General features: G+C 33.7%; 1 protein-coding gene across 4 annotated transcripts in view; it reads right to left on the reverse strand.

Annotated features, from left to right (window-relative positions):
- Positions 1-15,160, reverse strand: part of LOC127850232 (alpha-mannosidase 2C1-like) — an 85,422-nt gene that overhangs the window by 29,720 nt on the left and 40,542 nt on the right. For all 4 annotated transcript variants that reach the window (XM_052383100.1, XM_052383099.1, XM_052383102.1 and 1 more), the window contains exons 18-19: positions 5,187-5,313; positions 3,917-4,093 (exon numbers count right to left, since the gene is read on the reverse strand). In XM_052383100.1, the coding sequence (XP_052239060.1) occupies positions 3,917-4,093; positions 5,187-5,313 (304 nt within the window). The remainder of the gene's footprint in view (positions 1-3,916; positions 4,094-5,186; positions 5,314-15,160) is intronic.

Consider the following 15,160-nt stretch of genomic DNA (forward strand, 5'->3'; position numbering starts at 1 on the left):
GTCTTTGTTTGTGTTTCTGAACTTCGTAACTGGCAGCCCTTTTTGAGTAATTTGAGATGCATATTGACAAATTAGAATGTGGAACTATGTTATAACATGGATATATTTGTATAAATATTTAATGTTCAACAGTGCAAAAACAGAATCAAACCAACACTGCAACCAAGACATCAAAGACATGCCACTTTAGGCTATGATGAAATTACTGAGATTGTCATAAATAGCACTTTATAAGATGACTCATATTAATCCAGAATATAGTAGAAACATTGCCAAAATTATATTGCCATGCATTCTACTGATAATTGTCTTGGTAACGTTATCAACCAATTAAGTGTGCAGTAGTAAAATGGCAGATATGCGGTAATCTGTTGCACATTAGAAATAGTACATTACAGTACAAGTCTTAAATTTATCCAAAGTGATTACCATATTGTCATGAGCTTATACATGCGACTCCCTAAAAAAATAGCCTGAAAAAATAGCCTGAATTTTAAAGACTTGAAATAAGACAAACAGAGTGATGCTAAGGGATTGCTTGTACACTTCAGATAATAGAGACCAGGTTTTATTCATGAATCAGCGTTTTAGCTCTCTCTGTTTTATACAGGCATGATCAATGAATGTGTTTTAACATTTTAGGGAATCTGACCAACTGCCAGGACTGCAGGACAGGCCAAGACAATATGGGACATTGTAAGCTTAATTGGTTTAAACATATTTATTCAACAATGTGTTTTACAACATAAACAAGAAACCGTCGAAGACGGGTGATGCTCCCCAAAGGGTTTTTTGTCACAATATTGCACTATATATTCAGATAAAAGGAAACGTCTTGAGGGCACAGTAGTTGGGGGGACAATAATTTTTTTATAGAAAATTTAAAAGGGCCATAACTCTGTGAAAAATCATCCCACCAGAACCCGCTGATAATATGCACATCTCCTCTTGGTAGTGAAGCTTCCCATAAAGTTTAATTGAATTCCGGTCGTTAGTTGCTGAGAAATAGCCCTGACAAGAATTGCACTATATGTACAGTTAATGGAAAATTTCAAAGGTCCATAACTCTGTGAAAAATCATCCAACCAGAACCGGCTGATAATATGCACATCTCCCTAAAAAAATAGCCTGAATTATAAAGACTTGAAATAAGACAAACAGAGTGATGCTAAGGGATTGCTTGTACACTTCAGATAATAGAGACCAGGTTTTATTCATGAATCAGCGTTTTAGCTCTCTCTGTTTTATACAGGCATGATCAATGAATGTGTTTTAACATTTAAGGGAATCTGACCCACTGCCAGGACTGCAGGACAGGCCAAGACAATATGGGACATTGTTAGCTAAATGGGTTTAAACATATTTATTCAACAATGTGTTTTACAACATAAACAAGAACCCATCGGAGACAGGTGATGCTCCCCAAAGGTTTTTTTTGTCACAATATTGCACTATACACTGCAACGCCGATATATCGCTGACCGGTTTATCGCGCTGTCCAATATATCGCGCTTTGGCTATGGCTCCCAAATATCTGACGAGCATGATCACTAAACGACATGTTTTAATCTGAGAATTCGCTAACTTAATTAACACCCTTTAATTCGCAGCTTACTATGGCACGCAGTGAAGCGTGAAAAACAGTCGATTAGTGACAGTATTGTTTACACACGGCTGGGGTTGTTTTTAACACTTAGGAAATAACCAATTAGCGTCATTGCGAAGGTAATAATGGCAGTTTACTGGTATATAAATTGTTAAATTCCAATACTGAAAAATGAAAAATATAATTTACATTTTGGTTTTTATGATAAATACAGATACTTATATAGTTATGAAAATGTTTATGCAGAATTGGTTTGCAATTATTACTAAACAAATATGTAGCAGCGCCGTATATCAAATGAAAACATTGTGGGAAATTTGACAAATTTACCGCAATACAATTTAGTTAGACATTTCTCCAGTTTATATCGCGCGCCGGATATATAGCGCTCGCGATCTTTGGACCCCACCAACCGCGATATACATGTATCGGCGTTGCAGTGTACCGTAAAAACGCAGTCATAAGTCTACCCGGCTCATAAGTCGGGGGTATACTTTGGTACTAAAATTGGAGATTTTGAGTATGTTAGCTTCATAAGTCGAGTCAGAAATTTTCTGTTTATGAATTTCATAAACGGACGCCATTTTAAATGTACATGAAGTTGCTGTAGTATTCTATACATTGCACATGACGTCACTGTGGAACTGTTTAACGTAGGCAAAGCCAACACATGTATTCTAAACTTCGTTTAATATATTCAATACGATTTATTGTGGAAATGGAAAATAATATGTTTCAATATAGACAAGCAAAGCATAATCAACCACATAGAAAACAACATAGAAAACTTTAAACAATACGATCTTATGAACATTGTAATATACACAACACATTTAATGGGCGGATGAACTCGAGTCACTATCACTATTGAACAGAGCTGCGGCTTGCTCTTCACTAAGTTGATCCCAATACACATCCGAATCGTCAATCTCAGACACTGGCATCTCGGCATTCTCGGATGATGGACCGCTCGTCGCGAGTTCGTCGTATATGGCATCATCCTCTGATCCACACATGCTGTTGGATATTCCGCACTTCATGTATTTTAAATGCATTGTCATAAGCCTGGCGTTTGCGTTTGCCAGGCATTTTCAAAGATTTATCGTAAGTCCAGTTGTGTTTTTGTTTATCTAATTAATAAATGGTTGCACTCAATAATCCACGCTAGTAATTATCCACAAACTATTTTCCGCTTTTAATCCGATGAAACAATATTATCACTGTAATCCAATCTTGGTACTTTTAATCTGACTGTCAAAACAATTGATTAGTGTCTCGGTAAAACGTGTTTTTATAACAATGATTGACATACCCTAGAGACCGCTAACTCCACCTTTTTCTCTGAAACACTTTCAAAGGCGAAGCTATACACGTGCTCAAGCATAATGGGACGATTGCAAGCGAGTTACAAACACACGATTGGTTAAGCATATCGCTTCTCTAAACAAAGGAATCCAATTTTGTCGGCGAGAAAGGTGTTCTTTATGGCTTCTTCACAGGAAACGGCTTTCCTTTGATGACGTCAAACTGTCGATTCACACATATTGCGAATTTTCGCGAGACTTTAAATGATGTCCTTGATTCTTTGTTTACATGAACAGTAAAAAAACAACACCTGCTTACATGAAGACTTTGGATTAAATTATCAAAATAAAAACAACAGTAATTGCAAACTGTGATAATATTAATTGGTAAGTATCAGTAAAATACGACGTTTTGTTAGTCGTAAATCAACGATTTTTTTTATACAACAACAACAACAACTATTGCCGCGGGGATCAATCTTCGTCGAATTTCATTATTTTTTTCATGGAATTTCATTATTTTTTCCATGGACCACCTCGTAAGTCGATACCGGTTTTTTAAACAAATTTTGGAGGTAAAAAATCTCGACTTATGACTGCGTTTTTACGGTATATTCAGATAAAAGGAAACGTCTGGAGGGCACAGTATTTGGGGGGACAATAATTTTTTTATAGAAAATTTCAAAGGGCCATAACTCTGTGAAAAATCATCCCACCAGAACCCGCTGATAATATGCACATCTCCTCTTGGTAGTGAAGCTTCCCATAAAGTTTCATTGAATTCCGGTCATTAATTGCTGAGAAATAGCCCAGACAAAAATTGTGCACGTACGGACGGACACATGGACGAACAGACGAAGCGGCGACTATATGCTCCCCCCCAACATTTTTGGGGGAGCATAATAAACGCATCTAAAGTTTATAGGATTGGAACCATAGCTAGGCTAGTAGGGTTCCTTTCCTCAAGCTAAATTAAACAGCAAGCATTTTCTAAAGAAAGACAAACCATTCCAATGGAAGACCCTGGGAGAACATCATGGAACTGGTTGAGCAGCAGTAGTTTCCACAGCTTGTCTAGGCTCTCATGTGGATATGAGTGCTCCTTGTTGAGAGCAAACGCTACTGAGTGAACGAATTCCACATCATGCAGTTTGAACTCACAATGGCGGTTCATCTTCTTCACCTGCAATACAAATGACAATTAGTATTTCATTTGTGCATTACAATCATGAACATGATATAAATGTGATTTTATTTGTAGAATGTGACATGGACAATTGGATAACATTCTAATACATTAAAAGGCCTGCTTTGAACCAGAAATATGCAGACTTGGCTTGAAATAAACATTTTTTTTAATGGCAAATACAATTTTAACACTGGTCATGCTATGATATATGACATGATGTCCTTGTTTTTTGACAAATGTACCCAGCTTCAACATAGGCCTAAATATTGTCAAGAGATACATTCTGATAAAGATTTAGAGAATTGGATGAAAAATGTGGCCTCTATATAGTGTAGTAAAGAGCTAAAAATTAGCGATGCACCATTAAACACAAGGACGAACAACAGACTAAGAGAAAACACAATTATTCACCATGAGCACTTTGTGCTGAAGTGAGCTAAAAAGTTGTCCTTACAAAGGCAACTGAGAAAATTATTGGTTTTTTATTTGTAGTATAAAATAAATAGTTATTTTCTTTATTTTTTATCTGTGATAAGAAATCAGAAAATATTCATTTTGTTAATCTGTTAATGAGTCGAGGCTCTTTAATGTGATTTGACAGTGACTGTATAAGGTAAAATAAGAATCATGAGACTATGATATGTGTATTTCATTTTAAATTGTTTATTGTGTACTTTAACAAAAACAGGTCTGTTTTTAAGCTACATAGAACAATCAAGGCCCGAATTCACAAACCCATTCTAAGAGTTATGAAAAATCATTTTTACTGATTGCTTTGACGCCAAGAATAGTAAGTTAATTTAAATGACAAACATAAACATTTTCATTAAATGCAAACTGAAAGAATTGGAACCATCACCCCTATGACTTTAATAACACAGTAATTTGTACAGTACTCTGCGATTCATTGTTTTTTGTTTTCTTCAGTTGGTACTTTTTGGGGGATAAATGAGTGTAATTCTTGGAAAACACAGACGTGCTCTTCTGCCTAAAGTAGATTATCGGCTGCAAAAATAATTCCAAGTGTGACCACTGGATATTGCAGATTAACTAAAATGCCATTGACATATGTGGAAGTGCCTCTTACCCGAGCATGTGTTGTGTACGTGCCGTTATGGAGTTCCAGATACAACTCACCGCGCCAGCGGCACAGGTTCTGGGCGTCATCATGCTCGATGGCACTGAAGAACTCATCTGGTGTGCTCATCTTTACTCTGAAGTAAAAAGAATTCACATTGAATATTGTTGCAGTTCAAATACATTAACTCTAAATCAAGCAGTAGTGGTAATGTTTGTATGTACACCCTTTACCACTCAGATACCCAACCTTTGTAGTCTCTTAAAAAATAAAATAAAATTAAAGACCTATTTTATAGATTTAAGTCTTAAAGGCTTTATTTCCAACCCTAAGATACTCACAAGCAGCACACACAGGTTTTTTTTCGTTCCAAATCGGGTCAGGTTAATTTTGCCCTATTCCCAATGCAAACAAGTATAATTGTTTCCTAATGGGACCTAAAAATTCCCAATTGAAGGTTTCCAAAAAATTAATATTTATTTTTTAGATCACAACATTTTGTTCATATTCCATCCAGCTATATAAATTCAACCTTAAGAAATATAATACTGAATATACATTTATTCTCAAATTTGAAGCATATTTTTAGCAAAACAGCAACAACACTAATTTCCCAACTTTTTGTAACAAACACAGCCAGTTGTCCCAATCCAAAGGGACCCGGCCCCATTCACAAAATGGTAAACAAGACTGGCAAACAGTATGAACAGCCTCCCAGTAAAGCCTGCAAATTTCTAACAAGCTTCTCTGGATTAATGCTGGATGCATAAAGCCATTTTCACATTGCTCTTGAGCAGAAAAGAGTTTAAACTGCCCGAGTTACTTCTAAAGTATTAACAATTGTATTGCATATGCATTTTTACATTCATGATATTGCCCTGTGCACTTACAGTTAACACTTATTATGAAGCTAAGTTGATAAATACATCAAATCTTCCTCTTTTTACCATCACTCTTTTGTTGATATGTTATTACAATATATTTTATTAAATGTGCTTTTCGTTATTTATATAATTAAATTGTATATGAATACAATTCCATAATATACTGGTAAAAAGTGTGTGTTTTCGGGTACGCTAACAAATTACAACATACATTGATACATATGCATAATTTCTAATTGATTTATATTTTAATGTAAAATATGCATGTTCAACAAATATTTTTTCATAAACATTACATACTGAACCTTAATAAAAACACAACAATCTTACATTTACTTTAAAAAATAGCAAAATAACAGCACATCTAAAATGCATAATAAAACCAGAAAATATTCCTCAGGCTTATTGTTTTCTAAAATCTTAAGACAATAATAGCTGTCTCAATAATTTCCTCATTTATTATTTAATGATACAATGTGAAGATTTTAATCAAAATGCACAACAAATTAAACCATTTTGTTCTGCTGATCTTCACTGTTTCCTAATTACCTCCCATAACAAGGTGTAGCCAAATTAGCACCCCTGACATATACCATAATCATCAGATTTCTCATCTACAAACTGACTCCCAATTAAATCTCTTTAATTTAAATTACATTCACAGGAAATGTTTAGTACTCCTTCTAATTATGAGTTGACACACAAGATAATAGTGTTAATTACAAATATTAGCATCCATGCAGGTGTATATAACCTCTGAATAATAACAAACCTCATCAGAATCAAGAGCAGACAGCAACATTTCTCATATAGAAAAAAAACAGTGGCAAAGGTAAATTAATTGTTTGAAATTGTTAACTACCATTAAAATAATTTAAACAATAACTACTGTTGAATGCATATCGTAAGTACTTAAAAAGATGGTATATAGTATAGACCCAAAGTATGATGTGATTTGATAAGAAATACAAGATGTTTATCACCACAGTAGAATTTTAGAAAAAGTGGGTAAATTTTTGTCAATATTTAAAATGCAATAATATATCAAAGTTTTATATTACAGTTGTTGTGTAAATGTGATAGTCATAAGCACAGGTGAATTGAGAATATGTTGGATATTCAATTTATTTGCAATTTTATTTCCAATTTTCCATCAAACACTGCTGTGAACATATGTGAAGAATCATGATCACAGTTATGTTTGGTGAAAAATATAAATGAACATAACTTAATCTATGTGAACTGTCACCACAAAGAAAACATAGAAATAAAACTGTTCGAATTATAGCTTAAAGGAAAATACAGACAAAAGGCAAAAGGAGCATATATATGTTTCCTGGTACAGTTGTGTGATAATGTGAAACTGTCATTAGCACATGCCTGTGCTGGGAAGTATAGTGTTCAAATATTCAAAAATAGTTTCCAATTTATTTATTATTTTCCATCAAAAACTAGTGTAAACATGGTTTGATCATTTCCAATTTTCCATCTAACACTGCTGTGAACATTTTTGAAAGAGCATGATCACAGTGATGTTTGGTGAAAAATATTTCTGAATCAACACACTTAGGCAAACATGACTATACCTATGTGAACTAAAGCTAAAAGGAAACACTGGCTATGCAAATATGTGTGCTGTGGCTTGAAGGAAAACACAGGCAATTGTCCAAAGGAACATATCCATGTTTCCTGGTACAGTTGTGTGATAATGTGAAACAGTCATTAGCACATGCCTGTGCTGGGAAGTATCATGTTCACATATTTGAAAATTGTTTCTTACTTATTTATTATTTTCCATCAAAAACTAATGTAAACATGGATTGATCATTTCAAATTTTCCATCTTACACTTCTGTGAACATTTTTGAAAGAGTATGATCACAGTGATGTTTGGTTAAAAATATTTCTGAATCAACACACTTAGACAAACATGACTATATCAATGTAAACTAAAGCTGAAAGGAAACACTGGCAATGCAAATATGTGTGCTGTGGCATGATCGAAAACACAGGCAATAGTCCAAAGGAACATATCTATGTTTCCTGGTACAGGTGTGTGATTATGTGTTATAGCCATAAGCACATGTCTGTGCTGGGAAATATGGTGTTCGCATCTTCAAAATGCTGTATAATTTGATTGATTCATTGTACACTGCTGTGAATATTTGTGTGACAAAACATTATCAAAGTGAAAAACATAATGAAGATAATCATATCTGTGTGAACTTGAACTTGAAGGAAAACACAGAGAAGGACAATAATTTGAGTTAAAGCTCAAGGATAATACAGAAAAAAGGCAAAAGGAACAAATCAATGCTTCCTGGTACAGTTGTGTGATAATGATAACCAGTCATTAGCACATGCCTGTGCTGGGAAGTATGATGTTCAAATATTCAAAAATGCTTTATAATTTGTTTAATTATTTACCATCAAACACTGCTGCAAGAATGGGTAAAATAATAATAATCACAGTATTGTTTGGTGAAAAATATAATTAAATCAACAAACTTCAACCAACATGACTATACATTTGTGAAGCAAAGCTAAAAGGGAACGCACACAATTACAAATAAGTGTGTTGTAGCTTGAAGACGAATACAGACAATAGTCCCAAGAAATATATCAATGTTTCTTGGTCCAGTTTTGTGATTATGTGGTATAGCCATAAGCACATGACTGTGCTGGGAAATATGGGGTTCACTTCTTCAAAATTAATTCTAATTTGATTTATTTATCTGACACTGCTGTAAACATTTGCGTAACAAAACATCATCACATTAATGTTTGGTTAGAATACAAAACATAGATCAACACAAACACTTTTAAGTGATTTAAGCTTTGTTTATTATTATAATGCAAGAACATTTCAAAGTTTCTTGATACAGTGAGGTGAAAATGCGAAAGTCATAAGCAGAGAGAGGTTTTGCAATCTTCAAATTACATTTTGCAATTTAATGTCAAATTTTCCATCAAACACTGCTGTGAACATACGTGAACAATCATGATCACAGTAATGTTTGGTGAAAAATATAAATGAGCATAACTATATCTATGTGAACTGTCACTACAAGGAAAATACAAGGAAAAAAACCTGTTTCAATTATAGCTTAAAGGAAAATACAGACAAAAGGCAAAAGGAACATATCCATGTTTCCTGGTACAGTTGTGTGATAATGTGAAACTGTCATTAGCACATGCCTGTGCTGGGAAGTATAGTGTTCACATATTTGAAAATTGTTTCTTACTTATTTATTATTTTCCATCAAAAACTAGTGTAAACATGGATTGATCATTTCAAATGTTCCATCTAACACTGCTGGGAACATTTTGAAAGATTATGATCACAGTGATGTTTGGTGAAAAATATTTCTGAATCGACACACTTAGACAAACATGACTATATCAATGTAAACTTAAGCTGAAAGGAAACACTGGCAGTGCAAATATGTGTGCTGTGGCATGAAGGAAAACACAGGCAATAGTCCAAAGGAACATATCTATGTTTCCTGGTACAGGTGTGTGATTATGTGTTATAGCCATAAGCACATGTCTGTGCTGGGAAATATGGTGTTCGCATCTTCAAAATGCTGTATAACTTGATTGATTCATTGTACACTGCTGTGAATATTTGTGTGACAAAACATTATCAAAGTGAAAAACATAATGAAGATAATCATATCTGTGTGAACTTGAACTTGAAGAAAAACACAGAGAAGTACAATAATTTGAGTAAAAGCTCAAGGATAATACAGAAAAAAAAGGCAAAGGAACAAATCAATGTTTTCTGGTAAAGTTGTGTGATAATGTGAAACAGTCATAAGCACATGCCTGTGCTGGGAAGTATGATGTTCAAATATTCAAAAATGCTTTATAATTTGTTTAATTATTTACCATCAAACACTGCTGCAAGCATGGGTAAATGAATAATGATCACAGTATTGTTTGGTGAAAAATAAAACGAAATCAACAAACGTCAACAAACATGACTATGCGTATGTGAAGTGAAGATAAAAGGGAACGCACACAATTACAAATAAGTGTGTTGTAGCTTGAAGAAGAATACAGACAATAGTCCCAAGAAATATATCAATGTTTCCTGGTCCAGTTTTGTGATTATGTGGTATAGCCATAAGCACATGACTGTGCTGGGAAATATGGGGTTCACTTCTTCAAAATTAATTCTAATTTGATTTATTTATCTGACACTGTGGTAAACATTTGTGTAACAAAACATCATCACATTAATGTTTGGTTAAAATACAAAACATAGATTAACACAAACACTTTTAAGTGATTTAAGCTTTGTTTATTATTATAATGCAAGAACATTTCAAAGTTTCTTGGTACAGTGAGGTGAAAATGCGAAAGGCATAAGCAGAGAGAGGTTTTGCAATCTTCAAATTACATTTTGCAATTTAATGTCAAATTTTCCATCAAACACTGCTGTGAACATACGTGAACAATCATGATCACAGTAATGTTTGGTGAAAAATATAAATGAACATAACTATATCTATGTGAACTGTCCCTACAAGGAAAACACAAAGAAACAAGAAATATCTTTTTAAAAAGATATACGGCGTTGATTGTGGTCGATGTTTATGAACGATCAAAAGTTATCTCTATGAGATAAAAAGTAGCGGATGCCTTTTTTCTGCGCAGTTGTTAGCTACATCATAAGCAAATCAATTACGGGGTGTTGCGCTCGATTTCGTGGCTTATTTTGCTTTATGTGATATTATTACTCAGATATCTATATTTACAGAATAGAAAAACACAAGAAACATGAAAATAAACGAGTGCATATAGGTCAGCCGGCAATACTCGAATCTTATTTAATTGCATAATTATAGTATAGCGAATTATTGTGGTCATGCTTAATAAACTGGTCTAAATGGATAAATATTTCTAATTAATTTTATCAAAATTGGTCCTTATCATGCAAATTTTGAAACCATATTAAAAATCGATGATTGACATACCACAATAATATCGCCGAATATCTTTATTTAGTATCTTTCTGATCAAAACAGACTTCAAGTGCACAAAGTTTACGAGACGGCGTTTATATAAAGATTTCTGCAACTGACCGCAAACTGACCTTGATACCTTGCGGATTGGAATGCAATGCATTACAGTCACTACGTTATTGTCAGTAAGACACAATGATCGCAACCCCTTTTGCGAACTCCGGTGATGAACTGTATATAAACTCTGACTTTCACAAAATGACCGCGTATTGACCCGAAACCTCGCGGGTTGAAATGCAATGCAAGTAAGTACTAAATATGACAACATAGCCTTTAGTTAAACGCTTTTGCGCTGGTAATTCTCTGAAAATAAAAGGTGAACGCACAAACTGTATTTATGTCGAAAATTGATTGTAAAACTGTTCTATCTATTGGGCCTTTTCATTAGAGATAAAATTGTTTCATGCAGTAAAACAGTGTTACAAAGACGCGGATATGTTTCCAATGTTCTGGTGTTATACTCAAATCAGCCAATGGAATAAATGAAGTGTATTCATTCGTACCTAGCCGCGGGAAATTTTATTTGAGTATTATTGGACACTTACAAAGGTCAAGTCAGGGTGAAAAGCTGGCTTATTCAGCTTACGCCGAAAAAACATGTTTGAATTATAGCTTAAAGGAAAATACAGACAAAAGGCAAAAGGAACATATCCATGTTTCCTGGTACAGTTGTGTGATAATGTAAAACAGTCATTAGCACATGCCTGTGCTGGGAAGTATAGTGTTCAAATATTTGAAAATGGTTTCTTACTAATTTATTATTTTCCATCAAAAATAAGTGAAAACATGGATTGATCATTTCAAATTTTCCATCAAACACTTCTGTGAACATTTTTGAAAGAGTATGATCACAGTGATGTTTGGTGAACAATATTTCTGAATCAACACACTTAGACAAACATGACTATATCAATGTAAACTAAAGCTGAAAGGAAACACCAGCAATGCAAATATGTGTGCTGTGGCATGAAGGAAAACACAGGCAATAGTCCAAAGGAACATATCTATGTTTCCTGGTACAGGTGTGTGATTATGTGTTATAGCCATAAGCACATGTCTGTGCTGGGAAATATGGTGTTCGCATCTTCAAAATGCTGTATAATTTGATTGATTCATTGTACACTGCTGTGAATATTTGTGTGACACAAAATTATCAAAGTGAAACACATAATGAAGATAATCATATCTGTGTGAACTTGAACTTGAAGGAAAACAGAGAGAAGGACAATAATTTGAGTTAAAGCTCAAGGATAATACAGAAAAAAGGCAAAAGGAACAAATCAATGCTTCCTGGTACAGTTGTGTGATAATGATAACCAGTCATTAGCACATGCCTGTGCTGGGAAGTATGATGTTAAAATATTAAAAAATGCTTTATAATTTGTTTAATTATTTTCCATCAAACACTGCTGCAACAATCGGTAAAAGAATAATGATCACAGTATTGTTTGGTAAAAAATATACCAAAATCAACAAACTTCAACCAACATGACTATGCGTATGTGAAGTGAAGATAAAAGGAAACCCAAACAATTCCAAATAAGTGTGTTGTAGCTTGAAGAAGAATACAGACAATAGTCTCAAGGAATATATCTATGTTTCCTGGTCACATATGTGAACAATCATGATCACAGTAATGTTTGGTGAAAAATATAGATGAACATAGCTATATCTATGTCAACGGTCACAACAAGAAAAACACAAAGAAAAAAACACGTTTGAATTATAGCTTAAAGGAAAATACAGACAAAAGGCAAAAGGAACATATCCATGTTTCCTGGTACAGTTGTGTGATAATGTGAAACAGTCATTAGCACATGCCTGTGCTGGGAAGTATAGTGTTCACATATTTGAAAATTGTTTCTAACTTATTTATTATTTTCCATCAAAAACTAGTGTAAACATGGATTGATCATTTCAAATTTTCCATCTAACACTGCTGTGAACATTTTGAAAGATTATGATCACAGTGATGTTTGGTGAAAAATATTTCTGAATCAACACACTTAGACAAACATGACAATATCATTGTAAATTAAAGCTGAAAGGAAACACTGGCAATGCAAATATGTGTGCTGTGGCATGAAGGAAAACACAGGCAATAGTCCAAAGGAACATATCTATGTTTCCTGGTACAGGTGTGTGATTATGTGTTATAGCCATAAGCACATGTCTGTGCTGGGAAATATGGAGTTCACATCTTCAAAATGCTGTATAACTTGATTGATTCATTGTACACTGCTGTGAATATTTGTGTGACAAAACATTATCAAAGTGAAAAACATAATGAAGATAATCATATCTGTGTGAACTTGAACTTGAAGAAAAACACAGAGAAGGACAATAATTTGAGTTAAAGCTCAAGGATAATACAGAAAAAAGGCAAAAGGAACAAATCAATGCTTCCTGGTACAGTTGTGTGATAATGATAACCAGTCATTAGCACATGCCTGTGCTGGGAAGTATGATGTTCAAATATTCAAAAATGCTTTATAATTTGTTTAATTATTAACCATCAAACACTGCTGCAAGCATGGGTAAAAGAATAATGATCACAGTATTGTTTGGTGAAAAATATAACGAAATCAACAAACGTCAACAAACATGACTATGCGTATGTGAAGTGAAGATAAAAGGGAACGCACACAATTACAAATAAGTGTGTTGTAGCTTGAAGAAGAATACAGACAATAGTCCCAAGAAATATATCAATGTTTCCTGGTCCAGTTGTGTGATTATGTGGTATAGCCATAAGCACATGACTGTGCTGGGAAATATGGGGTTCACTTCTTCAAAATTAATTCTAATTTGATTTATTTATCTGACACTGTGGTAAACATTTGTGTAACAAAACATCATCACATTAATGTTTGGTTAAATACAAAACATAGATCAACACAAACACTTTTAAGTGATTTAAGCTTTGTTTATTATTATAATGCAAGAACATTTCAAAGTTTCTTGGTACAGTGAGGTGAAAATGCGAAAGTCATAAGCAGAGAGAGGTTTTGCAATCTTCAAATTACATTTTGCAATTTAATGTCAAATTTTCCATCAAACACTGCTGTGAACATACGTGAACAATCATGATCACAGTAATGTTTGGTGAAAAATATAAATGAGCATAACTATATCTATGTGAACTGTCACTACAAGAAAAATTCAAAGAAAAAAACCTGTTTCAATTATAGCTTAAAGGAAAATACAGACAAAAGGCAAAAGGAACATATCCATGTTTCCTGGTACAGTTGTGTGATAATGTGAAACTGTCATTAGCACATGCCTGTGCTGGGAAGTATTGTGCTCAAATATTCAAAAATAGTTTCTAATTTATTTATTATTTTCCATCAAAAACTAGTGTAAACATGGTTTGATAATTTCCAATTTTCCATCTAACACTGCTGTGAACATTTTTGAAAGAGCATGATCACAGTGATGTTTGGTGAAAAATATTTCTGAATCAACACACTTAGACAAACATGACTATACCTATGTGAACTAAAGCTAAAAGGAAACACTGGCTATGCAAATATGTGTGCTGTGGCTTGAAGGAAAACACAGGCAATAGTCCAAAGGAACATATCCATGTTTCCTGGTACAGTTGTGTGATAATGTGAAACAGTCATTAGCACATGCCTGTGCTGGGAAGTATCATGTTCACATATTTGAAAATTGTTTCTTACTTATTTATTATTTTCCATCAAAAACTAGTGTAAACATGGATTGATCATTTCAAATTTTCCATCTTACACTTCTGTGAACATTTTTGAAAGAGTATGATTACAGTGATGTTTGGTTAAAAATATTTCTGAATCAACACACTTAGACAAACATGACTATATCAATGTAAACTAAAGCTGAAAGGAAACACTGGCAATGCAAATATGTGTGCTGTGGCATGATCGAAAACACAGGCAATAGTCCGTAGGAAAATATCTATGTTTCCTGGTACAGGTGTGTGATTATGTGTTATAGCCATAAGCACATGTCTGTGCTGGGAAATATGGTGTTCGCATCTTCAAAATGCTGTATAATTTGATTGATTCATTGTACACTGCTGTGAATATTTG

The sequence above is a fragment of the Dreissena polymorpha genome, chromosome 11, assembly GCF_020536995.1.
Source record: "Dreissena polymorpha isolate Duluth1 chromosome 11, UMN_Dpol_1.0, whole genome shotgun sequence".
Lineage (NCBI taxonomy): Eukaryota > Metazoa > Mollusca > Bivalvia > Myida > Dreissenidae > Dreissena > Dreissena polymorpha.